The sequence below is a fragment of the Centrocercus urophasianus genome, unplaced genomic scaffold (assembly GCF_019232065.1).
Source record: "Centrocercus urophasianus isolate 14NV4802_14NV808 unplaced genomic scaffold, USGS_Curo_1.0 seq_17, whole genome shotgun sequence".
In the NCBI taxonomy this organism is placed as follows: Eukaryota; Metazoa; Chordata; class Aves; order Galliformes; family Phasianidae; genus Centrocercus; species Centrocercus urophasianus.
The window spans coordinates 3,598,582-3,620,878 of record NW_024884722.1 but is presented as its reverse complement, the minus strand read 5'-3'; the positions used below and the strand labels follow the sequence as shown (position 1 = coordinate 3,620,878).

At 40.2% G+C, this 22,297-nt stretch overlaps 1 protein-coding gene and 1 non-coding gene across 2 annotated transcripts in view; one reads left to right on the top strand and one right to left on the bottom strand.

Annotated features, from left to right (window-relative positions):
• The window catches only part of CPXM2 (carboxypeptidase X, M14 family member 2), a 63,844-nt gene that overhangs the window by 10,055 nt on the left and 31,492 nt on the right, over window positions 1-22,297 (bottom strand). Inside the window, exons 4-10 of the mRNA XM_042818318.1 lie at window positions 16,085-16,169; window positions 15,460-15,610; window positions 8,737-8,825; window positions 3,731-3,854; window positions 2,410-2,606; window positions 1,382-1,561; window positions 181-478 (exon numbers count right to left, since the gene is read on the bottom strand). Of these exons, the coding sequence (XP_042674252.1) occupies window positions 181-478; window positions 1,382-1,561; window positions 2,410-2,606; window positions 3,731-3,854; window positions 8,737-8,825; window positions 15,460-15,610; window positions 16,085-16,169 (1,124 nt within the window). The remainder of the gene's footprint in view (window positions 1-180; window positions 479-1,381; window positions 1,562-2,409; window positions 2,607-3,730; window positions 3,855-8,736; window positions 8,826-15,459; window positions 15,611-16,084; window positions 16,170-22,297) is intronic.
• TRNAH-GUG lies at window positions 2,808-2,879 on the top strand. The gene has a single exon. It is a non-coding gene; the product is annotated as a tRNA-His (tRNA).

The following is a 22,297-nucleotide window of genomic DNA, read 5'->3' as shown; positions in this document are numbered from 1 at the left end:
ACTGCTGCCCAGAGAAGAATGGATGCCCATCTCTGGAGGTGCTCACGTCCACGGATGGGCCTTGGGCAGCCTGTGCTAGTGGGGGGGCACCCAGCCCACGGAGGCTGCAACGAGGTGACCTTCGAGGTCCCTTCCAACCCAAGCCGTTCTGTGACTCTGCTAATTTCCTCAGGCACCTACTTCCAGCCACTGTGTGCCACGAGGCGCCATTAACTGTGCCGTCCTCCTTCTGGAAGTCCTCTGTGTGACACGCTCTCCTCCTCGCGTCTGTCATCAGCCGGTGCGTGGAGGCGTAGGAGTAGGCGAGCCAGCGAAAGACGTGGTCATCTGGTGTGGGTGTGTAGTCCTGTGTTTTCCACAGGGACCTCACCATGTCGTAAGGGTACGCCACCACCAGCTCTCCTCCCTGCAGATTGCCCCCCAGCACAAAAGGAATTTTTTCCATCCATGCAATGATTGCTCGTGTCTCCACCGCCACCTAGGAAAGAAGGAAACAGCTTTGTTGTGGCCTGTGAGATCTGGAAATCTTCTGGGGGCAAACTGGAAGATGCTTCACACAGAGTGAGTAGTCAGCACAAGAGATGCGGCCAAGAAGAAAATATTTTCATGACAGTGCCTGCTAGACACATTTTGGAGGCCACTGACAACCCATAAAAGCTAACACAAACATTAACATTTTTGTTTTATCCTGCAGGAGTGATCTAGAACCACCAAGTTGTCAGATCATAATGCTGTGCCCAGCGGCATCAACTAGAATGAGTTTGGGAAATAAGGGGTTTTAAGCAGGGGAATATTTCTAAAGCCCACAGAACTGCTGCAGTTAAGTGCCTTCCCTGCAAACGGGAAGCTTGGCCACTATAAATAGTTATTTCAAATGCCATGCAAAAAATAAGTTAAGTTTTAACATGGCAAGCATAAGCAACTGTGGTGTTATTTCAAGCAACATCAAGAAAAAAAAAAAACAGGAGAAATCTGCATGGTGCACATCTTGTAAAAGAGCTCATCCATGCTGCAAAGCTGGGCAGCTGCTTTATTCAGAGGTGAGCCCAGCTGTGGGCTTATGCTGTGTTTCTTTTTCTTTACCTGCCTGGGACTCAAATTTAGGTATCAAGTCCTCCAGGCTCACCCAATAGCCTGGAAAATAGGAAAACATGGCACTCCAGGAAGCTGCTCCCTTTCCAAGGGCAGCTGCTAAAACATGGGCCCCAACTGTATCTTTGTGGTGCACTTTTATTTCCACTGACTATCAGGGAAGCCCAGACAGTTGTCTTAGAGCAGGTATGCAGCTGCAAGCTGCATTTTCCACGAAAAATACAAAGCTCAGTCTTTCAACCTGCCCCCAACTTCATCTTCCCATCTCTCCGGAGCCAGTGCTACTTACGGTGGCATTTTCAGATAGGTACCAGTCAGGAATGGGGATGTGATGATTTGGAACTTTCCTTTTGCTCTTCTTCTGATCTTCAGACTCCCAGAGCAAAGAGTTTAAATCTGGGAAATTATTGTTGATGTCAATGCCATCCTGAGTCCATCGACCTAAAGACCAGCCCCCTAATTCTGAGCCCTTAGATTGAAGGGAAAAAAAAAAAAAAGAAAAAGAAAAACAAATGATTATTCAGAAAATTATCTGTAATCCCCAGCAAAGTAACTGGGGATGATCCATGCACAGAAATGGAAGGATGAATTAGTTCTATCACAGAAATGAAAACATGGATTATTTATTTATTTATTTATTTATTTTAGTTGATTGAGGTAAAGCCAAAGACAAAACACCTGGGGTTAGACAAAATGTTCTGGTTTGTTTTCAAGGTTTCTGCAGAAGACTATTTTTCCCTAGGTTACAGTGGAGATGGCATATATCCCTTCTATGGCTGTGAGCACAGCTTTTGTATTCTAGTCTGCTGCTACTGACTGCCCAGGAAGATTTTCCAGTGCACCTGAACAGAGCCCATGAATTTTCCCTTCCCATTGTCTGTCTTATTCCAGACTGAAATATCATGATGCCCAACACATTGTGTGCTCTTTAAAGGTGCTAGGTGCTATATTAAATTTCAGCTACAAAAGAACACAGACTTTCATGTGCTTAAGCTTGGTTTCCCATGGCAAAACAGGCTTCACAAATTCTCCATTTTCCATGATGGTGCTCTCACTGATTTACTCCTCAGTACTGTGTGTTGTGGAAGTCTTAGGGCCCCTCCTTTCCACAAGCATCCTCATATTAGCCAGTATCACATAAAGACCGATACAAATTTTGCGCCAGGTAAGATGCTTCAATGGCTTATGTTTTGCTTTGATGCTTCTGTTTTTATTTTTGATTTTTATTCTTTCAGTTGCTTGCAAAATATCATATACGAAAAAAAAAAAAAAAGGACAACATTAATCTAACAGATCTAAATAATTCCTCAACATTACCGCCTTGTATGCCTTGTCATATCCATCTGGGTTGACTGAGGGAAGAAGGTGGATCCTGGTATCCTCAATGAGATGCACAATGCGCGGGTTCCCAGCGAGGTATTCCTGACACATGAACTGCATTAACAAAAGGATCAGCTCACGTCCAAGCACTTCATTCCCATGTGCTCCTGCAATGTACCGAAACTCCGGTTCACCTGGCAATCACATAGGACAGAAATGCAGTCAGAGCAGCAAATGAAGGGTCTACAGATGTCAAGCAGCAGCTTTTCACTTAGTGTGGCTTGGAGAAATGCCTTAACTGAAAAAATAATAAATGAAAACACATAAGAAACCAATAATTACTTTCTGTAGTTACTCTAAAATAACGGGCATATGCATCAGAGCCCTGGTAGCACGCCGTGATCGTATAGTGGTTAGTACTCTGCGTTGTGGCCGCAGCAACCTCGGTTCGAATCCGAGTCACGGCATCACCTTGGTGGTGAACACGAGGCTCTGCCTTTTTAGTCAGCCCACCTCAACCCAACGAGGATCAACACGGCCAAGTCCATTGAAGGAATAAGACTTGCAAACCCCATCTAAAACAGATCCAAAAGGGACAACCTCACATGGGCCCACCCTCCCATTTGCCAAGCTCGCGACACACGATCTCAGGCATTGATGGGGAGGGGGGAAGGACATGAGATGAATTATTCTGGTGTTAGCACCTGGGTAACACCTCCCTTGCTATGGGGTGAGCACTTAGCAGGGTGTTCACAGGTATGGCAGAGTGCATCTGCACCAATGCCTGACGACAGCAACACAGGGAGATCTTTATTCATACCCACAGAGGGATCACAGACTGAATGACCATCTGTCCTGTGGGAGGATATTACCGCAGGAAATTGAACCCCCAGCGCTCACTGCTGAAAGAATACTGGGAGATTTGACCTGTCTTTGTTTGCAATGCATACACTCCCATATAAAAAAGTAAATTTTCATCCAAAGCTACATAAATTTCAGCACTGAAATCCATTTCCCAGTGCTAAGATTCACTTCTACTTTATTACTGCAAAGAATAAAACTCATTATCATTGAAGAATTTGATCCTACATTCAAAATGCCTTCTGTTTGTGCTCATCCTACTCTTCTCATTTTAGAAACTCAGCATTGAAGTTCCTCCCACATACATTCGAAATCATTGCAGCCATGAATATAATTCCATCAGGGATAATTATTGCAGATAGAATGAGGAGGAAAAAAAAAAAAAAAACAACAAAAAACAAAGCAAAAAACCGAAGCCCAACACCTTCCAACATAATTAGTTAGATTAAATCCTAACCAACTTCATGTTCTCCTGGGTTGTCGGAAATCTCAACAGCGTACAGTTTTAGTCCTTGGTGGCTTTTTCCAATGTTGTAAATTCTTGTGATGTTTGGGCACATTTTATTCACAGTTTTCATCAACTGCCAAAGAAAAAATGACACAGAGTTAGACTAACAGCATCAACAGTATCATGATTTCATTCCAGATTCGTTGTTTCAGACACTCTTCATTTTCTATCTTATTTCTTAGTTGTAAATGCTTTATGCTTAACTTATGAACCAGAGCTCTACTGTCACACAACACCAGTTTTGTTCAGCTGAAACAGCACAGTGTAGGTGAAGTTCTAGATCTTGCTTACATGAGATGTATTTGTGGTATTATCACAGAATTAACTGCGTGATGGGTAGGTTCAAAAGGAATAATAAAGAACAAACAAACAAACAATTGCCTACATAAGTCCTACACTATCAGGAGATAATAGAGCATATGTTCTCAGAATATTACACGACGGATGGAGGGTAATTAGGCTTCTCAACACCTCTTCCTACACGCTCTGTATTGCAATATAAAATCTCATATGAGTAAAATCATTGTTGTAGGCAGTATTGATGTGGCCAAAACAGCAAGACGGGTTGTTATCTGAATTACTCCCATAAACATAACGGGATATACTCTTTCAGCAAATAAATGGTATAACAAATTCCTGTGAATTGCTTTACCAGGCTTCAGCAAGAAAAAAATGGCAATGCCAACATCCGTCTGAAAGCATCCATTGTCAAAATCTACTCAGTTAATCATTCCTCCAGATACTGCGTGACATCTAAATGTAATCAATTAGCCTTACTGCTTAAAAAAGTGCATAAGGAAGATCATGCTATGGGCTGCAGTTCTGTTTAAACCAGTGGTGTTTTGCAGATGTCATCCAGATAAGGACATCTGCAGTCTAAATCATCCCTCAAAGAAACAAACAAAACCTATTTTCACTGCGACAATTCAGGTGAACATTAAGACTCACAAACAAGACTAAAAACATGTGTTCTTACTAAGAAATTCTTGCAAATAGCTTTAAATGACAAAATTTATCTGCCTTGATCTTTTTTTCAGTGGAAGGGATTAAAGAAACAAATAAGAACTTTACTGTAAATTGGAGCCCTAGGGTTTATTAATTAGACAATCTTTGCATAAACAAGGGTGCATGCATTATTGAAGAAGTACTGCAGCATAACAAAACCTCTTTGCTCGCACAGCATTAATATAGAGACAATACTGCATGATAACAAAGCTGATGATTTTTAAAAAAACATTAATTAGTTGTGTCCAATTCCCATGTCACCATTTAGTAAATCAAAGTGGAAACAATTCACATTGAGAAGAACATCATTAAAATTCCTCTCATAAAAGACTTCTATTTATAACCGTACTAAAAGACAGAAGAGATGTTTTGTGTTTTTATTTCTCAAAGGCTTTTCCATCTCATACATAGGCTTTATGCATATGAGAAACAATTTCTTTTGCAAATTTCAACTCAACGTTCCTCTAAAAATGCATTCACATATGCTTCATCAGTGTGTTACCAGGTTTTGTATGTACTTTTTTCCACCTCTGCCATCATCATCAATGTGCTGGTATTATGAGGACCCAAATATTCCCATGGAATTTTTCCAATCTCCTGGGCATGTACATAAGGGTATACCATGATTTATTTTTTCAATAGAAGCATATATAGGATGCAGGAGACACTGTTTTACATTTTCTATGCAAGATTTAACAAATCACTGCCAAGTTTTTAAGACAGAATGCTTTACATCTCCATGGTCCAGAGCCACTGTGTCTGAAATTGCTCACAGTGAACCAAAAATACCAATGGAAAATGAGCTATGGAAATCTTTCTTACTAGAGGAGCTACTCAATTCTGAAATAGGGAGATGAGCCTGTCCTTGCAGAGTGTTCACAAAATCCTTCTGCAGTGCAGAACCTTTCCCAATGTACCTGGCACCAGATATCCAGAGCATCAATTTAGGAAAGCATGTTAAAGTTCATTCCTGGTGAGAAAAATGCCTAGAACGAATTTCAAAGCATTTTACAAACAATGGAAATATTTGTATTGGCCTCAGCAAACTCCCAACCATCTGTTTTATTTCAGGCCTGTGAGTATTTCCAAGTTAAACGAAGAACCTTTCCTGAATCAGGTCCTACACGGCACTCTCCACTGAGGTCCCTCTGATGGCCGTGTGGGTAAGGTACGTGGATAAGTGTTTATATATAAATACAACGCTGGAAACCAACATATTTCATATTTGCTTTTCTCATGCCCATTTCCTCCAAACGGCACAATAGGTCACCTGGAATGTCACAGTGTTTTCTTTGCGCTTGTACAAACTGTCAGAGACAATTGATGATAATAGTCCGTCAGGGCTTTATTAACAACCAGCAGGGCTGTAAAACATTTCCAGAGTTGTGCTCACCAGCAGTTCTTATTTGACAGTTCCTGTTTGTTTGTCAGTACCAATTATTTATCTTGTTAGCGCCTTGGAAAAACTGCACGCAGGCTTTGAAGAAGCCCTTCAGAGCTGGTGTCTGAAGGTCCAGTTCTTCAGTTTGGCAGGAAAGGTGTGTTAAATGTAGGTCTGAGTGCTGCCTAAACCTGGAGGAGGCAAAAAGGCTCTTCCCTTAATGCCGTTCAGGTTAGGGCTATCCATTATCCTTTAAGAAAATCGTTTGGGTATCTGAGTCCTACAACAGACCGGGTATAGATATCTCTGTGTTCTCTGTTCTGCTTCATGTCAAAACAGAACTTGCCTCCTTCTTGAGTGGAGAGATGGAGGCCGTCAATCTGGCCTTGTATGCAGCACGGGATGTTGGCTGGGAATTACACTAGTTTTCTAGATTTCATTGGCTCACCCTTAGATAAAAAGGTAATGCATGCAGCTCAAATTCAGAACATTCCACACTATCATCCCACCACTTCCATGAACAAAGCTGGCTGTGAAGACCAACACAAGACCTGAAGGTTGACTGCAATCTGACTTGTCCCAGAGGAAAGAATTATGCACAGTTAAACAGACTTAAAAATTAATACTCCTATTTTCTAAGCAAAGTATGATTCTGGTTAGACATTTCAGTTTGTAACAAAGGCAAGGTTGAAGCTTTGGGCCATATTCAGATTCACCTCCTTCTGAAGCTTGAAGATAACTATGTTAGAATAGCTAGCTCTAACATGGAAAGAAATGTCAGACACTTTGGCAGGATTTTCTCCTACATTCTATTTAATCAAATGTTCCATCTCATGAGAAGGGATGGTTTTCCATTCTTTTGTATGATTCACCTAGGTTACACAAGCAACACGTGTACTCAAGTGTCCATCTCAAATTATTTCCAGAAATATCTGTCAGCCATTTTCAAAGCTTGCTTTACAGTATAAATGCATCACGTATTTCTGGACTATAAGATGATCCCTGCTTCTGAGTGTGACTTACAGTGAGTGTCCCTATCGACTGAAGGAAGAGTCAAGCAATTTTCCCAAAGAAACATTTCATGCTATAAATTTCAACATCCTAAAAAGAGAGTTCTATTAAAATAATCAGACACTGAAAAATCCCTCCCTCCTACAAATGCTTGACATATTGCAATGTAATGTAATGCTTCCAAAACACGGCCCAGGGAAACACCCTCCTCCTCCTTCAGTGTTTATGATAAATAACTCCAAAGATCAGTGCTTTTATGAGATGATTGGCAGTGCTAACAAAAGTGATAACAACACTCTGTATTACAAAAAAAAGAAAAAAAGATGTTAACTGTAGAAATTGACGGTTATTGTTCTATTTTATACTCAGGAAAGGAAACATCAAATTCTGTGGCTGTCACCAAAGAGCAGTTTGGGGGATATAAAACTTAACACATCCCGGCTCGCAATCTTCTGCCTACCAGCAGCAGAACCCAATTAGAATGCAGTCAGTTCTGAACACACAAACTGTTTTGACGTTCAGGAACACAAATCATGGGAGAACACAGACAGGTCGCAACTGAGCAGTCTCAACCACAGCTGCAAATTTTCTGCTTGTATTAAAACTGGAAAAGCATCCAATTTTAAAACTCATTTTTTATTTTTTATTTATTTTACCAAAGACTTTTCTAAATTGATCAACCTGTCTCTCTGCAATCAGAATCTAAAGTACCCTTTACTTCATTGATCTTGGCAGTAATAGTGCCAATTGAGCTTCTACTTGTCTAATCTTTGTGCTAAGAGATATAGGCCATGAAATCTCTGCTGAAATAAGCCCTGTGACTCAGTACACAATTGCTCAATAAAAATGAACAGTGATTCATGCAGTACAAATATACTGAAAATTCAGCAAATGATTCACACACTTCAAGTCCAAATATATTATCTTTATATCCTAAAAGAAAGGAGGCAGAAACATAGAAACATCTCCTTGGTGCAATCCACACCTATGTCTGCACTGATTCAAAACAAGATTAAAAAACAACAAACACTAAACCAAGATTGACTGTTTGAAGTAATAGGAACAAAATTAACAAGGCTAGGAGTTTTAGAACTATAACTAACTGGATTTCTTTTTGCTTGTTAAGACAACAAAACAATTTCAACAGTTTCTGGTGAGATTTTCAGTACTCTACAGAATCTGATGCTCTATAGTTCACTGTAATTATGCCAAACCACTGCAAGATAGAAGAATTCTAATGGCCAAATCAGGGTCAAATTTGTAAGGAGAAACTCGTGTAATGTTTACCAGTTAAATACACATGGAAGCAAATTGATGGCATGTTAGGTGTAAATATTCCCTTGTAGTGCAGTGACGCTTGCTTAAGATGACTTACAAATTTAGGTACTGAGATTTTAATAGATTGCAACTTTTAATAATGGAATAAAAGAGATAAAAATTGAATAGATTGCAGGCACATTTAAAAACATTTCAGTAGGAAGAAATCCTACTCTGTATGAGCTCTGGAAGAACTACACCCATCCACCTCCTCCTCCAGAAGGTCACAGACCCTGCTTACCTGCCTCATCTCTTTGTAGTTATGATGCTTAAAGTCGAGATTATCGGTAGTTGTCATCTCATTTCTTCTGTGGTAATAATTATTTGGGTCTGAGAAAAGAAACAGAACAATTTTCACGTATTTATTAGCCATTTAGAAATAGAAAGATTCTTAACTGTACTGCAGGCATGGAATGTGGAAACCTGACTTCCACGCTCCTACGCGGGTTTTCAAAAACAAAACTGAAAAGGAAGAACGAGTTTGAAATATTCCCTGTTACAGCAGAACAGGTATTGATTTGAACAAAAGCAAGGAGGCAGCAGGCATCTGCTCACTGGGCAGCTACACTGCTGAACTCCAGCAGAAACGCAAAAGGGCATCCACAGGCCACAGGGGAATGCAAAGGACACGGGCAGACGATGAGTCAGATGCGAGATAAAAGAGCAGAAAAGAATATCTCACATCAGAGGAAAAAGGCCCAGTAAATGTTTTATGTCTACTTAATTAGTTTGCTCTCGCAAGGAATGGTGAGTTGTTTTTAACTTTGTGTGGTATCCTCAGAGTATTTGCGCTGCCTACAGAAAGGAACCACTGAACATACTAAACATCCCTAATTGTTTCCCTCATCGTTTGTTCTGGATGTCTAAGGCCTTTTTTAAAAAAGAAACTTTCAAATACTTTCAAACTTTTTTCTATTGGGGTATAATTTGTAATTCATGCGTTTCGTACTATCCAAGGTGAATATGTGGTTTGAATAAAAAAACCTTTCTCTTCCTTGACTTTCCTGGTGAGTGTTCTGGCCATTCACCTGGAAAGAAACAACAACAACAACCAGCCAAGACTGTTAGGGCTTCGCTTTAGATTCTGTGATACACAAACTCCTAATCTAATCTATCATGATTTATTTTAGGAATAAACAAAGCTTTTTGGATAACAGAGACATTCGTTAATGTGCTCTCTCTAGAACATCTTATTCTTCATGTAATTGTCAAACTGAAAAATGATTTCTCTTCCCACAAAACCATCCTGAATTGGTTTAAAATTTTTAGGGGGAGAACCAAATATTAAAATCTAAATATCATTCTATCTTGTTGCTACACAGTGAAAAGACAACTCTCTACAGAAAAAAAAACCCAACAACCAGTACCACTAAACAGCCATGATTTTTTGAAAGGGAAAAAGATAACTATTGGTAGGAGAAATATTTGTTGTCATTTCTTGCAATAACTAACACTTTTTGACACTATGGAAAACTACCTAGGAATACCTTAAAGCTTCACATTTCTGATATTAATATATCTAAATTCTCATATTTCCTCCCCCCATAACATTTTTAATGTATTTATATTTGGTTCTGGGGTTGGGGTTTTTTTGGATCATTTAAGTTATTTATGAAATGAAACATGCAAGCTTTATTAGGTTTTACTGTAAAATCACTCATGTATTCTACCACATATTTAATTTTCATTTAAGTGTTTCTCTTCCCCTTTCATTCACTTCCACAAATACTTCTGTATGGTCTATTGAATGGGATGTAAAAAGGCAAAAAACATCTTGTCCCACCCAAATCTGGTTGTTCAGTACACGTGGACCTGTGTTTAGCAAGCCCAACTGGAAAATTATTTCATTCGGAGCTTAACCAGGTGAGGAAACAAGATTCCTTTGCCTATAAAAAGTTCTGAAGAGTAAAGAGGGTGACATTTCAGACAGCACACCTGCATTTTCAGGTAGTTTTTTTTCCCAATCAACTGCAGGTCATCCAGGTCCACCCACAGCAGCAGTGCTGCAGAAACCCTGCAGACAACTCAGGGATGCCAAACTCTTCTAGGTCAGCCCATGCTCATTCACAGAGCTTACTTGTCAATGTATCGATGGCAAAGAAATAGAAATTGTAAAAGCAATTCTTGTAGAAAGATGCAACGTGCTTAATGCCTCAAGGAATATCTTTAACATCGTAAAAATATCTACGTTGTAAAAATTATTATAAAAATAAGCATAAAAAAAACCAAAACAGCCAGGATGTTGAAGGCATTCTCTATCACCACAAGCCAAAGTATACAGCAGCTGATTTTTTCCTGATACTTTAATCCCATTCCTTTCAAAGTCTGGCACTTTTTCCATACATCAAACATTAATGTCATGGGAATGACTATGAATACTGCAGAGCTGGTGGAAAGTCAAAGAACTGAAAAACACATACAGTGAGAACGATGGCATCTCTAGACCTTCTCAGAAAACTTGCACTGTTTGACAGCTCCCCAGAGAGTTAACACATATTTTGCCAGGTTCTACTCCAAGTCGGCTGGGATCATTGGATTTCTGCTGCAGCAGGAATACAGATCGGAAACTTAAGGACTGAAATGTAGAAATGCATAAAATACCCTGCACAGTTGTCTAGGACCACCTTGGCAAAATTATTTTCTTTCATGAAATGGAGTGAAAGATATTCAAACCAGAGAATAATTTGAATTGAAATGTGCTCATTTATTCACAACATCGTCTCAGACAGCCTCTCTTTCTTCCAAGGGGGAAAAATACTGCAAATGTGTGGCACTTCCATTTAAACTGAGGAATATATCAGCATTTTCTTCCACTAATTTATCTTTACGTTACCACGAGAGTTAAATAAGATTTCAGGTAAAGATAGCTCGTTACCTTCACACTGTATTTCTCCAAAAAGATAGGCAAATGGCTAGGAGGCCTTTCCTATCTCCACTTCTATCAAAGGAGATCAGCTTGAAAATAGCCCACTAGTCCATTGTGACAGCTCTGGGGATTGCCCATAAATTAAACCTAGCACCAGAGAAGATCCATTGCTGAGTAGTTTGATACGTAGATTGGATTTTCTGTTGTACTCTTCTACTATATGTGGATTATTTTCTACATATGTTGAGGTATAGTCAAATACCTCACAACTAATTCCAATTCAACAGACCGAATGAGATATGCAAGAGAAAAGACCTCTGGTAGTTTCTTCTTAAAAGTTTTCTATCATCATTTGATCTTCCTAATGAGTTCCTACAATTCTATTCTAATAATGAATGGAGAACTCTAATGGAAATCATAATAACAATGAGCAATGGCAATACGTCTCTAGAATGGTAAAATTCTACAGATAAAATATGAACAAAAGCCTTTTAAAGATGGCCACTGCATTCTTTGAAGACGTCACATCTGTTGAGAGGAGTATGGAGATAAATAATGCATTGGCCTTTCCCAGGAGCAGTATTGAAATTGGTCTCATTTTATTCAGTATTTGCTCAAGAGAACTTCCAAAAAAAGTTTTAAATTGTAGAAGATTAAGTTTTAGCTTTGTAACGATACAAACAGAACCTGAGGACAGGCTGTCATTTTAAGCAAAAATTTATTCTCAAAAGTAATGCACTGAATTCAGAGCAGCTCCATGCACGATCACCAATAATCAAAGCTAACTGTGGAGTTTCATACAAAGTGAGCACTTAACCAGGTAGCTTGACAAAAAGAGGCAAGCAGTGAAAATAGGACCGAATGATGCATCTACTGCAGTACTCCATTATAGGGGAATTAAAGTTCATCTTTTATCTCGAGTTGAAAGCGATGGCATAATCATGATATCAGTGATAGTTCTTCTATGTAAGAATTATTAAAAATTAAATTTTATCACAAATTTATTCAATTTAAAAGATTGCCTATTGCCTTGAATACTCGACAGTATAAATAAATGCATGAAGAGCTAGGCTAATTTTCTCTCTCTTCTCTCTGGCTACTTTTGATCATACACATTTTCTTTTTGATTTTTTTTTTCCTTAAGTTTGAAAAAGAACAGGCAAGAAAAGTACATCCATCCCTCTGAGGCAATTACAAAAGATTGTGCGTGTCAGTCTACATCTATGTAAACACTGACATTTCTGGAGATCGGGGAGAGAATTACGGGCGGGTGCATTTGTCCTCTATTTTCACCAGCAAGAAATGGCAGCTCCGATCCCCTGGCACAGGTAGGATTTGATTTGGCACCTTTTCCCAGCAGTTAAGTGTTTTTCCATTGGTGAAACGGTAAATGTCTTCTGTTGGTTGAAAGGCAGTACATTGTTGACATTGTTGGATAGCACAGCCGTTTCTGAAGAGCTACAGTCATAATCTAGAAAAGGCTGTTTGTCGAAACTAGCCTGCAGTACAGCAAAGATGCATCATGAATAATATATAATCATTGTGTTGATAAAAGTGACAAGTATCTTAGCAATACTGTTGATCTAATCAGTAATATCTCTGTACAAGTCTTCTTGTAACCACAAGCAGTGATTTCTCACTTTTTGTCCATTATTGGGTCATACACTGCAGATTTAATTAGCAGGTCCTACTACAGGACCTCACTGGCTCTAGCTGTTTTCGTGGCCTCCTGCCAGTGCTAACAAGCTTTTCTAGAATATTAATATCTTATCCAGGTTTCTTTTTTCATCTGGTATTTCTTCTCCTTTAAGCCTAGATGATGGAAAGCTGATACATAGCACCGGCTGAATGCCAACCACTTAATGCATTCAGGGATTAATAAAGACATAAAACCTACTATTACAAGTTAAAATGACATGAAATGAGGCACTGTTATGAAAAACCTGCAGAACCATCTTCCTTCCTTACACACCACCTCTTCATCTTGAGTTGCTTCCCTACACCCTATCTACCTGTGCACTGACACTGGCTCAGGAGGATACAGTGCATGCGAGCTCTGAAATCTGTCCAAGCTGCTCCTCTTGACAATTTGATATCTTGTACATCTACCTGCAGGGTGCAAATGACAAGTGTACCAGTTACTCAAGGAAACCGAGTATGGCAAAACTACTTCTATGGATCATTGGCTTCTGAAAGGATAAGGTTGGGTGAACCGACACAGTCCTACTCACTGTTTTTTATGAATTTGTTTTTTCCCAGTTTTTCATGGGAATCCTCTTTCAGAAAAGGAAGCTTGATTTCTGGTTGGACAGTCAATGCAGTGTAGCAGAGCAGCATGATCAACGAGGCTGAACTGAAGGCCAAACCAGCTGGCTATTTAACTGGAACCAAATCAAGTTAAGTCTATAAAGGGTGAGGACATTCATTTACAGGGAACTGCAAAAAATAAGCCATATCCTGCTGGTCAAAAACATGCATGGAAAGGCCTCTGCAACCTGGGGAATATTTTCTTTTGAGTGTCTTGCTTGCAATGAATAAAGTGAGCTAGAAGACAGAGATGTCAGTCCTCTCTGAGCTAAAAAGATGGGCCAGCAGCTTATCAAAACTCATTAGTTCCTGCAGTCCAATTACATTTTGAATAAACCCACCCCATTCAATTGTTGCCCAATGAATGCATATAGCATTTTCTTTCAAGAATAAACAGAACTGGTCACTGCAGACAATAAACTCAATAAAGAACTGTCAGGAGGAAGCCCCAGTGTTGTTTCTGTGCTAATCCAAGCTCTTCAGCAAGCTGGAACAGTACTCATTTCAACAGCAGACAAAGTGCAGATAGATTCTGATCTCAGTAACACTTTCACCACCAGTATGGTGCTGTGAAGCTGTGACAAACGTTAACACTTGAAAGCAGAATTTGGCCCTATATGGGTGTATACCCAGTAAGGATATAAGTGTAAAACTGCTGCAACTTAAAACAAACCAAGCTCACAAAAACACGTCTTTCAAAATATCTGCATTTTTGCTCCTTCCTCTGTCCTTAGAGAGAATTACTCTCTAAGTTGCTTTCTAAAATAGTACTGAAACACCTGAAGGACAAAAAAATCAAGCTACCTCTGCTTGGCATTTGAAGACCCTACATCAACAGTGGAACGGGAGGCAGCAAGTCTCTGAACAGCAGCAGGTACAGTTAAAGCAGTAACGATAAGCTCTGGAAAGGCAGTTCTCTTTGTGGTTCTAGTATTTCTGAAAATGCTATTCATACCCCTCTGAAAAAAAAAAAAAAAAAAGAGAGAGAACAATTCCCCAGGGTGCCAGAATTTAAGAGAAAAGAAAAAAAAATAGCAGATGAAAGATCTGGAGCAAGCAGAATGGCAACTTAGAGAAGGTTTGGACATAGAGTTCTTCAGACATGCTGAAGTTAATCCACCGTGAGACTATTTACGACATGGCTATCAGAAATATGGGTCTGTCACATAGAAGGCCCCTTTTCTAAGGTTTCACTTTACATTCAGCAACAAACATTAATTATACTCCACACTTGTGTTATAAAAGAAACATCAAACGCTCAACATTTCAGCACCCAGTTTCTAGTCTTAACCAAGGATTAAGACCATTTACCATCAGTCAGAGCATTTGCCTTCAAATTAATTCAAAGCCTGTGCAATAAAGTTAAAAAAAGATGAATAATAAAAAAAAAAATCAGACTGCATTATTATAATGGCTCTTTCTTGCCTCAAAAACTAAAGACATCCGCAAGTGATTGTCTTGATATATAATTCTATTGCCTCCCTAGTACGTGTGCACTCAGTAAGATTAATTGCATTACACTTCAACCCAAACAACAGAGAAAATCTTGTTAGATCTTCCATACAATCTTGTTTTATTAATATAGCCAATTATATATTCTACAGATCTGCATTTGAAATGAGTTATCCTGATATTGCCCATGTCTCTGGACAGATACTTTTCCAACTCTTTTTGCATAGCTCTCTCCATTAAAGAGAGGTATTGTGTCAAGAGCAAAAATTATTCAAAGGACTTAAAATTGTTGTGTCTTGGCACAGGCACTGATGGCAATACCAACTGAGCAAGACTTACCTGGTAAAGGACACCCTAGGATTTCCAGCCTCATACAGATGCTGCCTTCTTCATACCAGGACCGAGGGTTTATGCGGATGTAGCGTGCAACCAGTGGCACAGGCAGCATATTGAGAACAGGGATCTCCTTCTCACTGTTTCCCTCAAAGATCTGTGCAGGCACCAAACACATGAAAATGCTAAGATCAGCTATTCAAAATACTTTTGGAACAAAAGGATCAGGTAAAGTCACCTGGTTACAGCCCCAGACGGATAGCGCCTCCTGAGAGAGGGGCAGAGGAGCAGGAGCCCACACCCTCCCTCTGTAATGGGCTTTTGAGTACATGATGTGACCCCATGGAACAGTGGCCTGAGGCCAACCCATGTACATATCTCATCTCAGGTAGCATCAGGGCAGCATCCACTGCCCTGCTCAGACACATGGAGATTTCCCTTAAAGGATAGCCCGAGCCTCTCCCTGTGTTACATGATGTGCTCTTAAATTTACTTCAGGCTGATGGGACCACTGAGAGATGTTCCTTTTGTACTGACTGATGTTGCAAACCAAAGCTCCATATGGACAGTCCCCATTTCTATCCTATTTGCTTCACCTCATAAAGAAAAACGTCTGCTTCTTGGGACTCACCACATCTCCAGATTCATTTCTGACAGCAGTCCATGCATGGCTGTCATTGCTCACCAATACTCTGAAGGAGGTCACCCAGTTACTCCTGGAAAAAGACAAAGAGGGCTGGAGTTATTTTTCCACAGCTAAAACTGACTGCAAATTTTGTCTCATGTTATAAAGCATGTAAGGTTGCTAGCAATGGAAATCCCACTTGGCAGAGCCACATCAACACATAGATGAAAAAAGTGACATGTGAATCTAGATTTAGCAGATGATCAAAAAATCCTAGTGAACAGAAGCAGAGAAAAGCCCAAGTGAGTATTCTGGAATTCCAGGAGAGAACACTGCTTTCTTGGAGGGGCCACTTATCCTGAAAGAAAAACATCATGTACATTCACTCCGACGTTCAGAAGTCTTACCTTTACAGCCTCACAATGTTTTTTATTTCTGCTGCTGTCATCATAGAGCTTAGGAAAAAATAAATTAAAACCTCTACAAAGTCTGCCAGTTTTAAGAAGGAACATTTTCATTCCCTGGTTCAGATTTTCCTTCTGTTTTCGTGCTGGTTCCACTCCTTGCTATGAGCATTAGGCCTCCACCTGGCACGGGTCTTGAGAATACTATGGCTTGGGAACCACAGCCTGCAATAATTCCTGGTTTTATTTGCAGTAGAGAAAGATGCACATAATTCTCCCCCTGTACAGCAGAGTGCAATTGATCACAGCACTAGCACACTACTACACACCGAGATCAGACTTTGATACGGTGAGATACCCTAGATACCAGTTTCCTAATTTATAGGAAAATACCCTAATACAACAAAAACAAAATCGTCGTTCATGTTAAGACAGTACCTTGCCTGTGTTCAACCAAAGAGGTGAAATAGGTCATTGCTTCCCATAACCTGAGTGGAGACAAACTGATGTGGTTCTTTAAGCATTTCCCATGGTAACATGTACAGCTACAGAGAAGGTAATGCCCCAAATATCTCATCATGCTTTCTGTTCTGAAGAAGTAATGGTAATTTGCTTTTTTCATAACAGCAATTTCCAATACACAGCGGCTTAGAGGAGAGTCATGCCTTGGAGATACCTTTGTACTTTAAAGTCAGTCCAGATTATTAAATCCTGTTTTCATGTACGTAAACTGATCATGGGTAACCAGCTGTCCTCTAAAGCAGTCTTTCTTAAAAGCAGGTTCTTAGCTGAACTATGTATTAAAGGTGTTGGGGGTGAAAGCAGAGCGAGGAAAGCTCCTGGGATTAGAAAGAACTGGGGCACTTATGGGAGATGCAACAGGTCGTAAGGCACCTAAGGAAGCCCCCAACAGAAAAAGGACATGGAGCTGTTGGAGCAGGTCCAGAGAAGGGCAACAAAGATGATTAAAGGGGCTATAGAGTACCTCCCCTACAGGGACAGGCTGAGAGAGCAGGGGCTCTTCTGTCTGGAGAGAAGGCTCAAAGAAGAGCTTATAGCAGCCTTCCAGAACTTGAAGGGGCCTACAGGAAAGTTGGGGAGAAACTTTTTATAAAGGCAGGTAGAAACAGGACAAGGAGAAATGGTTTTAAAGTGGAACTAGATATTAGATTATTAAAGTGGACTAGATATTAGAAAGAAATTCTTCACTGTGAGGGTGGTGAGACACAGGAACAGGTTGCCTGGTGAGGCTGTGGATGCCTCCTCCCTGGAAGCATTCAAGGCCAGACTGGATGGGCTGTGAGCAACCTGGTCTAGAGGGAGGTGTCCCTGCCTATGGCAGGGGGTTGGAATAAGGTGATCTTAAACGTCCATTCCAACCCAAACCATTCTATGATTCTATGATTCCACCCAGCGACAACAGAAAGGAAGAATTTCAGAAATGGTCAACACCAAAACCAGAGGAAGAGGAAAACCAAAATAAGAGGAAAAATAACTTTTCCCATTGAAAAAGAAATCAAGTCTGAGAGAAATAATCCCAGGTTTGAATGGGGGACGCATGTATTCAATGCACATAACTGAATTAGGGCCAGTTTACAGAGTGAGGATAAACAACCAAAAAAAGCAGTGTTACAAACCAGGAGACATCATTGCTTCTGAAGCACTCCCCAGCTAGGACTTATTTTCCATATTTTAATTTTCTCACTCTGTATACTCAATAGAAGTTCAGACTTTTCCTGGAGGAAAATGTATACTAATCTTTGTACACATAATCCATCCTGAGCGATAACAAGTGAAATGCTTCTCAGAGGCAGCCTGCCAATTAAAATACAGATGGGATCACATCCAGACTTGTACAGTTACAGAAGAGGAGGATTTCAGAGGATCCTGGGAGTACACAAATCAGCACGATGGCTCGCCTGTAAGGAATAAACATCCTCTTTGCACTTGTGAGGTACAGAATAAACACAGCACAGGTGACCTTCTCCTTCCCACTAGCAATAAATACCAAAACTGCATCTATGGGTGTAAGTTCTTCCTCTTTTTTCCCTCTATCTATCATAAGGAAAAAAAAAAAAAAAAAACAAAAAAAAAACCCAAAGAAACAAAGCCATTAACCAAGCAAAAAGCCTCTGCCACTGCTAAGGAAATTGAAGTAAATTCAGTTTCCCCTCCAAAAAGGGCATCTTCTATCTTGAAGTCACATTTCTAGCTGAGTGTCTTTAAATTCAGGGTACTTCTATGGAACCAGATCAGCATTCACATGATCAACCTGTTTGAAAGCTGCAGGTATTTCGCACACGTGCAGCACAGAAGGTCTGATACTTCCAAGAAGCAAATGCATGTGGTGCACATGTTCCAACCACCAGCCTGTCTGAGTATGGCAAGCACAGCACTTTCTGGAACTGAAGAGTTTGACACATGCAGAGTGCCTGTTTTATTGGGGTATACACAGAAATGTGAAGTGTTCAGGGAAACTCATCACAGAAACAGAACAGCTGAAGTATTAAAAGTTACCTCTAGCTCATCACGCACCAGCACAAAGATGAGCTCAGGCACCACCTCCACGCCTGCCCCCATTTCATCTGAGCTACAAAATGGCCATGAGATTCAGATGTGACAGGAATTATTTGGATTCAGGTGTTTCCCATTAATGATTCCTTGTGAGATTTATGCCAGCCTTAACTTTTCAAGAGAAAATTATCTGAGAAATCTCAGTGTGTTTTGCTAAGACTAGTCAGCAAGTTAACCAGCAAGTAAATGCAAGTATCAAAATACAATACAAATTTACTCACTGTAATGGATTTCAAAAAAAAGCATTTTTTATAATTAACTAATTTTCATTCTTAAAGCGTTGTCTACAGACTATGCTTATCTGGAGATCTTCAATTTTAAATTCAGTTTCCTATGATGAATGAGAAATGTTCGGCTTATCCATTTCCATCCAAAAAAACCAAGCTGGGGGGAAGCCTAAGCAACTCACCCATGGGAAACTTTATCAAAGCATGGAGCAGATTTCCTCCATGAGCAGCAGTGGAGAGGTGCCAGGAGGTTTGCCTGACCTCCAGCAGGTGAGCACATCAACCTCTGACTGTCTGGATATGGTTTTAGTTTGTGCTGCGTGAACTATTTAGAGCCAAGCTTCTCCATTATGGACAGCTGTGTGAGCAACAGGTGAGTTGTTCCAGCTTCAAAGGATGCTCATCCGCACCACCCAGTCCCACAGGATTTAAGGCAAACAGGCAAAGATTCAACCCCATAGCCACTGAGATGCTGCAGAGCAGACCAGAACGCATTGGCAGAGTTCAGGTGAGCATCACCAGACTCCAAGCTGACTGTGTCATTCATTTGCTGTCAGGGCAATCTAATCTGTCTACATTGCAAAACTCAAAAATAGGAAATAAAAACTATAGGCAGACAGATTTGTATCCTTCAACAATACATAAATCGACAAGTCCAAGTGCTTGAAATAGAAGAATTTATAAAAAAAAATGGTAGGCAAACATTAGATTAATCTCTAATGATGCAATACAATCAGCGTGCTGGCAGTTAATGATTTTCTGATTGAAAAAGCAATCTGTAATCTCACGTAAATAAATATAAAACCATTAATATAGCCTAATAACATTTCTGTGGTTAACATTTTAAAGCACCAACTGCCCAACAGTTTCAAAAATAAGCCAAGTTCAAAAATACTCTGGCTAACCACAGGTAGCCCAGCAAGTTCTGCAAACTAATTAAAATGAACATGATTTAAAGAGATGGAGCTTGAACAGCAAGCAAGGGTGGGCTTTTTTTTTAATAATTGAAATCTTTGAATATTTAATTTTTAAAATTGCTTCTAGCTGACTTAAATGAATACACTGCTGTGAGATCTGGCTCTTTGGAGGCCCTGTGAAGAAAAGCTCAAGGCAAGAAATTCTCTTGCTCTGAATGAATTAAACATGGATTTTATTACTTTTTTTTCCTAACTCCCTTCTCAGTGAATTTGTAAATGTGTTTCCCATCCAATGGCAGCATCTTACAGTGAGTTTTTGTAAGATTTTAGTCTCTGGCCTTCCTTGAAAATCCATGGAATGGTTGGGTTGGAAGGACCTTAAAGCTCATTCAGCTCCAACCCCTGCTACGGGCTGCCTGCCCCCTCCAGCTCAGGCTGCCCAGGCCCATTGATGGATGTGGGCACCTTCAGGGATGGGAACCATGTAATTCTGGGCAGCAGCGCCAGTGGAAATCCAGCTGTAGTGCTTCCCAAACTACTATGCTTTCACGCTTTAAATACACTGTATAGCCCCAAGCCTCTTGCATGGGGTCAAAGATATCCTTGGCCTTAAAGGTTTTACAGTTTTAAAACTTTTCATTCACAGGGCCACTCCTTGCAAAGGGATCTGCACGTGCTTGAAATTCTTCCTCCACCACACCTTCCCCATCTTTTATACCTGCTAAATGCAATCAGCCTCTGATTGCTCTGACAGTAAACAGCAGAAACTGCCACTTGTGTGCACAGCTCTGAGCACGCTTACAGCAATGCTGAAAGGGATCCTGCCTACTGAGTATGCACAAAGACATGGCCAAGCTCTTGATGTGTGCAAGAGGAATGCTGGCTTGGGAAGAGGAAAAGGAGCAGCTGCACAACAGCCTATTGGTAACCCCATATTTAGTCACTCTCATTGCGAAGAGGCATAATTCACATTAAAAGATATACAAATCAATGCTGTGGGTAATAACTTGACTAATCTGTTTCCTGTACTTTTCTGGTATATCCTTTTCCTAAAAGCTTCAGCTCATTTGGTTTAAAGCTTCCCATTGCAGTAACCTTCCCCTTCTGAACACCCCCAGGAGCAGGGCAGGTTCTCCCCCCACAAGGGATCTCCACCACGCCAGAGTTAGGGAAAGAGCCCATGGCAGGGGTTGGAACTAGATGATCCCTTCAACTCAAGCTGTTATATGATGATAACTAGTGACACTGAAATCAGACTGTTGCATAACTTGCATGATGTATTTGATATGATGTCAGTGGACTGGGAACTCAACTCAGTGAGACCTGACTTCAGGGAGGCTGTAACAATCTCTGCAGTCCTGTCACCCAGTCAGGGCCAATATCAGCTCACACTGATTTAATGCACTTTAACAGTTTGTGTCCATACACAGCAGCTGCCTACTTTATTACAGGATGCAAATAAAACACTGAGACATTTTCATTGAATTTGCTGAAGTTGTTATTCAGGGTTCTATTTTCACATCCTCAACATGGGGAAAAATGGTATTGCTTTGGAAGTCAATGCCAAATATGTCTGTTGTTCTCGTGAACTGGACCATGTTTACAATTTATTCCACTGTGCTTCCAAAGTAGTGTTGTGTTTGGTTTGTTTTATCTCTGTGTTTTACCCCTTATTCTCACATACTGTGCAAATTGTTTTCTTGGGTATCTGTAGCAACAACTCAAATACCAATAAATAACCACTCTGCTGTCCCAAATTCTAATGGTGCAACACTGGGCTATCCCTGATAAATTCCTGATTATTGGAATACCAAAGATGCTGATGAGACTCTCTCATCAAAAAGACAATCTTAGTAATAATAAGACATAACAGGTGGCTAAAAAGAGGGGAGGAAGGAAGAAATTTCACCCTCTTGCAAGCATCAAATTTTACCATCTTGGAATCCTCACTTAAGAACTGTCCCATAGAAATGAGTCTTGGCTCCTCAGGAAATAGAGGTGAACACTGCAGTAACAAGAAAGTGGGGCAACACATTGAGCTCATGAGTCAAGAAAAAGCAGCATTCTTCACCACCCAAATCAACAGCAAATAAACAG